The 8,992-nt window shown below is 41.2% G+C and overlaps 1 protein-coding gene across 1 annotated transcript in view; it reads right to left on the minus strand.

Moving 5' to 3' along the window:
- Window positions 1-2,395: 2,395 nt before the first annotated feature.
- Window positions 2,396-8,992, minus strand: part of LOC111219848 (leucine zipper putative tumor suppressor 2 homolog) — a 35,845-nt gene continuing 29,248 nt past the window's right edge. Inside the window, exons 6-7 of the mRNA XM_022742678.1 lie at window positions 4,548-4,694; window positions 2,396-3,124 (exon numbers count right to left, since the gene is read on the minus strand). Of these exons, the coding sequence (XP_022598399.1) occupies window positions 2,417-3,124; window positions 4,548-4,694 (855 nt within the window). The 3' untranslated portion in view covers window positions 2,396-2,416. The remainder of the gene's footprint in view (window positions 3,125-4,547; window positions 4,695-8,992) is intronic.

Consider the following 8,992-nt stretch of genomic DNA (forward strand, 5'->3'; position numbering starts at 1 on the left):
ATCAATCTCCTACCACCTCTTCGACAGAGTAGTACTGAAGTATGATCTCTAATTAGCAAATACAAGAGCCAACGCGGGGGAGCTTCAGTATTCATTCTATGTATATTTCTGTTTAACTGGGAAAACAGATTGAATTTAACTAGTTTTGGCCTTATGTAAGCAGCATATTGCCGGGACTGACATTAAAACATTAGGAGTGGGTGAAATGAGGTTAGACTGTATATCATGAGACAGTATCAAGTGTCAAAGATCAGACTTTATCTTACTGTTTATATACTGTGGTCATTAACCCTTTAATATCTGTGCGTGTATGAGGCCAGTGTGGACTGTAAATTGGTAAGAAGTACAGCTTTATGTGGGTGTACAAAACGCATATCTTTTTGGAAACATAGTTCATGACTCCCTTTTATAATTTTTACTTCATGTCATGAAAAGTACATTGTCAGAGACCTCTGTACCTGATGAAGAGCAAATCTGGGCTCAAAACATTTTACCTTTCCTAATGTAATAAAATAGATATTTTAAAGGGAACAGATCACTGATTTCTGCATTAATGTAGTTTAGTAGTATTTTTCTATGTGTTTAAATTGTTTGGCCAGAAAACAAACATACCCATGACTTTACAGAAAAAGGAAACAACCCTTTTCAATAGGTCTTTATCACAGATGACATTTTTAACATGTCACAATAGGAAAAGCACAGATGTAAATAATATAACTAATGATGGCTGAATTTCATTTAGCTGCTTTGTTTTCAGGACACTCAGTAGTTTACTCTATAGTAAGGAGTAAAATGAGATTTCAGACTCTTGTAAAACTTAATTTTGTGTGATGATTAGGTGTGTTTCCATCCACCTGTTTTCAATTTGCACAGAAAACCAGAGTGGAAACACATTAAGCTAATTTTATTGGGGACATATTGTTTGTTTGTATCTGATTTCCCTCGTAATGCACTGCTACAAGTAACACAACACAACAAAAGCAGCTAATTTAGGCTGTTTATCTGGTGTGACCTCACTGTTAACACTAGAGCCAACACCTTGGAGTAATGCGTGAACACTAACAAGTCAGAATAACAGGTGTTTATTCCTGCTCTTCCCATTCTGCTGACATTGTGTGAATGCACCACAGTAAATGTAGTGCTCTGTAGACTAAATGGAGTGATTTTGGACACAGCCCTCGTATTGTACATGCTGACTCACTGTTACTCGAGTAGATCGGAGCCATCGTTAATGTTATTAGTAACACTTGTGCTTTTTATTTTCCACAATATTTACTATCTCACGATAAACAGTAGACGTTATAAAAACACTGTATACAATTATAGAAATGGATCTGTATCGCCCACCCCTTCCTACACTTAAAGAAAAGTGATGCAATCAATCTTCTGAGGAGAGTTTGAGGAAGCTTGTTTTAAAGGCGACTCAGATCGTGTGTGTGTGTGTGTGTGCGTGCAAGAGAAACGCTGACATGTGCACTGGATGTAAGGTGTTATGGTAATATCTGTTCCAGGTATGTTGTTGTATTTAATTACATTAGACTGTACAGATGTTTATGATATTTCCACCCCCCTGTATTTCTTTGGGGCAAAATGTCCAGGATATGAGAGTACAATTTGAACTTTGTTTCCCTCAAACTGGGCCTAATATTAGAGTCCAAAAACTTGTAATTTGTATCATTTATAGTTGTAAAATTAGTTTTTTGTCTTTGGTGTTTGTCCCAACTTAACAAGTCACCTTGCCAATTCTTCGGGAGGAAGTTAGACATATTTTGGAAACATCTGCCGTTTGTTGTTCTGAGAGAGGAGAGGAAAAGAAAAAAAGACACAATAACATAATTCTCTCCACATCGTCATTAACACCTCGATCTGATTCACTCACTTTCATGACACGCTGAATGTGTGGTGTATCCTATGTTCACTGTCATTTGACAACAGCGTGGGCTCCATCTAAATTAACAGAACTAATGAGAGCTGACTGCGAACACAGAGTGGGAGTGTAGTGTTAAACCCAGCAGGGGAGGTGGAGTCATAACTAACACAGGAGGAGGATGGTGAAAGGTTGGTGAAGTTACTCATACACAAACAATCTCCCACAAAAGCCTAAAACTGTGAAAGAGAGCCAGGACGCTGACGTCTAGTTAGTTAGTGCAAACACTAATGGAGACATTAACAGAGGCGGCCTACTAACGACTAATAGAGGTCATTGGCTTTTTAAGTGAGACTCTGTGGGGAATAGACCAATGAGGCAGAACTAAAGTGTGGCTGCAGATGTGTTTTTCTTTACACTTGTGATACCAGTCTGCTTGTTTGTCATCTCCGCAGACGGTTTCTACAAAGAGACCAGATCTGTGACATGTAGGTGAAAAGAAGGTTTAGCTGACAGTAGTGCAAATCAAAAGAAGGAGAGACACAAGGGTCAAATTTCTGTGGCAGCGATCTCATCAAAGTTTATCTCATTCCCGCTGCCCTCGTCGTCCTCTCTGCTCTCCAGTTCCTGACTGAGATCCTGCAGGAGCTGCTCCAGCTCTCGGTTCCTGCGATACATCTGCACATAGTTCTGCTGCAGCTGCTTCTGGTAGCGGATTACTTTGTCCTTCTCCTCCTGCCATATCCTGCGCTCCTCCTCAAAGCTTCCCGTCTGCTGCTCGGCCCGCTGACGCTCAAAGTCCAGCTCAGCCCTCATCCTGTCCATCTGCACCTTCATGTTCTGGAGGGCCTCGCTGCTGCTCTGCCGCTGGGCCTTCGCCTCATCGCTTTCATAAGCGAGCAGGTGCTCCTCTGCTTCCTGGAACACCTGACACTGTCTGTTTCCTGGGCCCTGATTGGCCAAAGCATCTCTGAGATGTGCCAGCTCTCCCTCTAGGCGTCCTACCTTTTCTCTGAGCAGCTCCACTTCGCTCTTGCGGCGCTGAAGCTCGTTCTCGCACACCTCCAGCTCCAGGGTTCGTGTGCGGGTTACGCCGTGAGCTTCTTGGAGCAGGACCTGGGTGTTTGTCAGCTCACCACGAGCCTCTCTAAGTTGACCCCGCAGTGACACAATCTCCCCCACACGCTGAGCCAACTCTCCCTGCACCTCCTTCAGCTGCTGCTTCAGCAATGAGATTTCCCCTGACTTCTGACAGACCTGAGGGCAGAGAAACGGAGCCATTCAGGTTGTACATTCAGTTCAGTAAAGCAAAAATACGTGCACAGTAGAGCTCCAACGATTAGCTGATGAATTGATTAGTTTACTAACCGAAAATGAATTGGCAAGTATTTAAATAATTGCGACATCTTTTAAGTTTTCAAGCAAAATTACCAAACATTTGACGGTTCCAGGTTCTCAAATGTAAGAAGTTGTTGCTTTTGCTTGTCTTACATTATTTTTGGATTTTGGACAAATCAAGACATTTAATGAGGCCACCGTCAAGATCAAATGATGACTCAAGAAAATGATGATAGATCAATCAATAATATAAACAATCATTAATGTGAGCCCTAGAGCATGTCCTGAACAATAATAAGGGTTGCAATTGGCAATTATTTTTATTAACCATTAATTTGCCAATTATTTTCTCTAATCGATGAATCCTAAAACCCACAGATATTCAACTACCGGAACCAGAAAATATTGACTTTTGAGAGGCTGTCACCAGTTTTTGTGTCATGTTTCCTCAAAAGTGACAAAATTTGAACAATTAATCGGGTAATTTCTTCAACTCTGAAATTAAGTATAATAATTTAATGATAATTTTAAACTTTAAACTCTTTTTCAGGATCAAACATTACTATTGAAGGTGGACATCTGTTGGGTTAAACTACGAGCACCTTGCCTCACAGATTTGATTTTCAATAAATGTAATTTCATCTCTAATAGAGATATATGAAAAGAGATTTATTGTTCTGTCTCCACTGAAACCGAAATTGCATATGTATTACATCCTGTTTGATGTCTGTTACTTCACTGATCTACAAAACCTCAACTGAGCAGTGTTTGAGTTTGACACAGTGACCAAACATGTTGGCGTGATAGCGATCATGTTTCTCTTGCCAGCGGGAGCCTGTAACAACAGCTGAATAATTAAAGAAGCTGTGAGGTGAAACTCGTATTCTCCCTGTGTGAAAAAGACAACAGCGATTATCCAGTCAGTCTCCGGGATCAAAAACACTGAGCGTCTTTAGACGAGTGGAAAATAATCTTTGTGGCACAATTTCATTATTTCAAAGAGTAGCCCGTTCTATTTCGTCTTCCTGCATACCTACTATCATAAACAAACCCGCAGTGATGTTGCCTGTCAGACTGTGGTGAGGGCCGCAGAAGATCATCATCCACAATACCTTTTTTATCAACATTATCACATCCTGCATCACGTGAACAGGAGAGATAAACTGCACAAAAAGAAATTATCATATTCAATTCTGTATCCAAGCTGCCATGGTGTGATTGATACTAGTGACACTGAGTTTAGGGAGGGGCAGGAAATGGTAAAATCAATATGGATAACACTGAGATAAACTTTAACTTTACAGACCAAACAGTTTTAAGAGAGGCCTGCAGAGAGGCTCACCTCCCACTTAGTTTCCTCCAGCCGAGGCCCCAGCTGGATCTTCTCATGCTCATAGGAGGTGCAGCGCTCCTCGAGCTGCTCCCTCTCCTTCAGGAGCTGAGCAAAGTCCTCCTGCAGCTTCTTCTTCTCCTGCTGCAGCTGATAAACCTGCAGACATTTCACCAAACAAAAATGATGAGTCCAGAACAGTAAGTAGATTTTAAATTTTGGAAAGAGAGAGCACTGATATCAGATCTGTAGTCCGGATTGGCAGATACCATGAACTGAGGCTTTGGAAGTTGTATCCGGAGAGAAAACATCGGATCAATGCATTTCTAATTTTAGCCACTGGCTAGCTATTTTTATGTTGGTTGTAATGTAATGTGGAAATGTAGAAAGAAACTAATTAACGTCAACACAGACTGGTAGAGCTAAATCAACTACACTTTGCAACCACTTGAAGATATAAAGCTAAATAATAACAATCTCATCATAACATTTGAGTAAAATAGAGAGGGATCAAAATCAAATGTTATTGTATACTATATTATAGGGAATAATTATGACATTGCATGTAGAGAAATGAAATGCCAGCCTGGTTTTCTCACACTCAATTTGAAATTTACTTTGCAAACGTAACGTATTATACACAGCACTGATGCTTCAGTTTATTCTTGATCTTGGAAACAGCAGTTGGCAACAACAACCATCACATCGTATGGTCCATTAGCAGCTGTTCAGGAGGTTTCATTCAGATCCCACGATCTTCTTTAGCAGATGACGTTTACCCAGTTGTCTTGGACTTGCAGATGTTCAGATATCTTTTTTTTTTTTTTTAAAAGTTTTTTTGAAGAACTTCCATTCAGCTGCTAATGGCCCTTTTGGGGAGATTGTTTTGCCAGTAACTGATGCTTTGTTTGCAAGACTGATTATCAGAATGTTCTGTCACTGAAAAAGAAGAGAGAATCTTAAGATCGACTATATTTCACTCACTTTCATGACAACGCTGTGATGTTGTGTATCCTATGTCACCTGTCATTTGACAACAGCTGTTGGCTCCATCTAATGTAACAGAAGTAGATGGAGTGACTGCGAACATCAGTGTGGAGTGTAATGTTAACACCAGCAGGGGAGGTGGGATCATACTAACACAGGAGGAGGATGGTGAAAGGTTGGTGAAGTTACTCATACACAAAACATCTCCCACAAAAGCCTAAAACTGTGAAAGAGAGCCAGGAGCTGAGTAGGCTAGTTAGTTAGTGCAAACACTAATAGGAGACATTAACAGAGCGCCTACTAACGACTAATAGGTATTGGGCTTTTTAAGTGAGACTCTGTGGGGAATAGACCAATGAGGCAGAACTAAAGTGTGGCTGCAGATGTGTTTTTCTTTACACTTGTGGATACCAGTCTGCTTGTTTGTCATCTCGCAGACGGTTCGTACAAAAGAGACCAGATCTGTGACATGTAGGTGAAAAGAAGGTTTAGCTGACAGTAGTGCAAATCAAAAGAAGGAGAGACACAAGGGTCAAATTTCTGTGGCATTCATCAAAGTTATATCATTCCGCGCTCCGCTCGTCGTCCTCTCTGTCTCGCCAGTTCCTGACTGAGATCCTCGCAAGGAGCTGCTCAGCTCTCGGTTCCTGCGACTATCCTGCACATAGTTTCTGCTGCAGCTGCTTCTGGTAGCCGGATTACTTTGTCCTTCTCTCTGCCATATCCGCCTCCTCCTCAAAGCTTCCCGTCTGCTGCTCGGCCCGCTGACGCTCAAGTCCAGCTCAGCCCTCATCCTGTCCATCTGCACCTTCATGTTCTGGAGGGCCTCGCTGCTGCTCTGCCGCTGCGGCCTCCCTTCGCCTCATCGGCTTTTCATAAGCGAGCAGGTTTGCTCCTCCTCTGCTTCCTGGAACACCTGACACTGTCTGTTTCCTGGGCCCGATTGGCAAAGCATCTCTGAGATGTGCAGCTCTCCCTCTAGGCGTCCTACTTTTCTCTGAGCAGCTCCACTTCGCTTTGCGGCGCTGAAGCTCGTTCTAGGGCACACTGCCAGCTCCAGGGTTCGTGTGCGGGTTAGCCCGTGAGCTTCTTGGGAGGCAGGACCTGGGTGTTTGTCAGCTCACACGGAGCCTCTCTAAGTTGACCCCCGCAGTGACACAACTCCCCACACCGCTGAGGCCAACTCTCCCTGCACTCCTTCAGCTGCTGCTTCAGCAAATGAGATTTTCCCTGACTTCTGAACAGACCTAGGGCAGAGAAACGGAGCCATTCAGGTTGTACATTCAGTTCAGTAAAGCAAAAATACGTGCACGTAGAGCTCCAAGCGATTAGCTGATGAATTGAATTAGTTTACTAACCGAAAATGAATTGCAGGTATTTAAATAATTGCGAACATCTTTTAAGTTTTCAAGCAAAAATTACCAAACATTTGACGGTTCCAGGTTCTCAAATGTAAGAAGTTGTTGCTTTTGCTTGTCTTACATTATTTTTGGATTTTGGACAAATCAAGACATTTAATGAGGCCACCGTCAAGATCAAATGATGACTCAAGAAATGATGATAGATCAATCAATAATATAAACAATCATTAATGTGAGCCTTAGAGCATGTCCTGAACAATAATAAGGGTTGCAATTGGCAATTATTTTTATTAACCATTAATTTGCCAATTATTTTCTCTAATCGATGAATCCTAAAACCCACAGATATTCAACTACCGGAACCAGAAAATATTGACTTTTGAAGAGGCTGTCACCAGTTTTGTTGTCATGTTTCCTACAAGTGACAAAATGAACAATTAATCGGTAATTTCTTCAACTCTGATTAAGTATAATAATTTAATGATAATTTTAACTTTAAACTCTTTTTTTCAGGGTCAAACATTACTATTGAAGGTGGACATCTGTTGGGTTAAACTACAGCACCTTGCCTCACAAGATTTGATTTTCAATAAATGTAATTTCATCTCTAATAGAGATATATGAAAGAGATTTATTGTTCTGTCTCCACTAGAACGCCGAAATTGCATATTGTATACATCCTGTTTGATGTCTGTTACTTATGATCTACAAAACCTCAACTGAGCGTGTTTGAGTTTGACACAGTGACCAAACATGTTGGCGTGAATGACGATCATGTTTCTCTTGCCGCGGGAGCCTGTAACAACAGCTGAATAATTAAAGAAGCTGTGAGGTGAAACTCGTATTCTCCCTGTGTGAAAAGACAACAGCGATTATCCAGTCAGTCTCCGGGATCAAAAACACTGAGCGTCTTTAGACGAGTGGAAAATAATCTTTGTGGCACAATTTCATTATTTAAAGAGTAGCCCGTTCTATTTCGTCTTCCTGCATACCTACTATCATAAACAAACCCGCAGTGATGTTGCTTGTCAGACTGTGGTGAGGGCCGCAGAAGATCATCATCCACAATACCTTTTTTATCAACATTATCACATCCTGCATCAGTGAACAGGAGAGATAAACTGCACAAAAAGAAATTATCATATCAATTCTTGTATCCAAGCTGCCATGGTGTGATTGATACTAGTGACACTGAGTTTAGGGAGGGGCAGGAAATGGTAAAATCAATATTGGTACACTGAGATAAACTTTAACTTTACAGACCAAACAGTTTTAAGAGAGGCTGCAGAGAGGCTACCCCTCCCACTTAGTTTCCTCAGCCGAGGCCCAGCTGGATCTTCTCATGCTCATAGGAGTGCAGCGCTCCTCGAGCTGCTCCCTCTCCTTCAGGAGCTGAGCAAAGTCCTCCTGCAGCTTCTTCTTCTCCTGCTGCAGTGCTGATAAACCTGCAGACATTTTCACCAAACAAAAATGATGAGTGAGTAAGTAGATTTTAAATTTTGGAAAGAGACACAGATATTCAGATCTGTAGTCGTGATTGGCAGATAAATGAACTGAGGGCTTTGGAAGTTGTATCCGGAGAAAAACATCGAGTCAATGCATTTCTAATTTTAGCCACTGGCTAGCTATTTTTATGTTGGTTGTAATGTAATGTGGAAATGTAGAAAGAAACTAATTAACGTCAACACAGACTGGTAGAGCTAAATCAACTACACTTTGCAACCACTTGAAGATATAAAGCTAAATAATAACTCTCATCATAACATTTGAGTAAAATAGAGAGGGATCAAAAATCAAATTGTTATTGTATATCTATATTATAGGGAATAATTATGACATTGCATTGTAGAGAAATGAAATGCCAGCCTGGTTTTCTCACACTCAATTTGAAATTTACTTTGCAAAACGTAACGTATTATACACAGCACTGATGCTTCAGTTTATTCTTGATCTTGGAAACAGCAGTTTGGCAACAACAACCATCACATCGTATGGTCCATTAGCAGCTGTTCAGGAGGTTTCATTCAGATCCCCGATCTTTCTTTAGCAGATGACGTTTACCACAGGTTTGTGCCGGTTGGATTTCAGACTCGCTTCAGCAGTGATATT

This window comes from Seriola dumerili, unplaced genomic scaffold (genome assembly GCF_002260705.1).
Source record: "Seriola dumerili isolate Sdu_G_001 unplaced genomic scaffold, Sdu_1.0 BDQW01000068.1, whole genome shotgun sequence".
Lineage (NCBI taxonomy): Eukaryota > Metazoa > Chordata > Actinopteri > Carangiformes > Carangidae > Seriola > Seriola dumerili.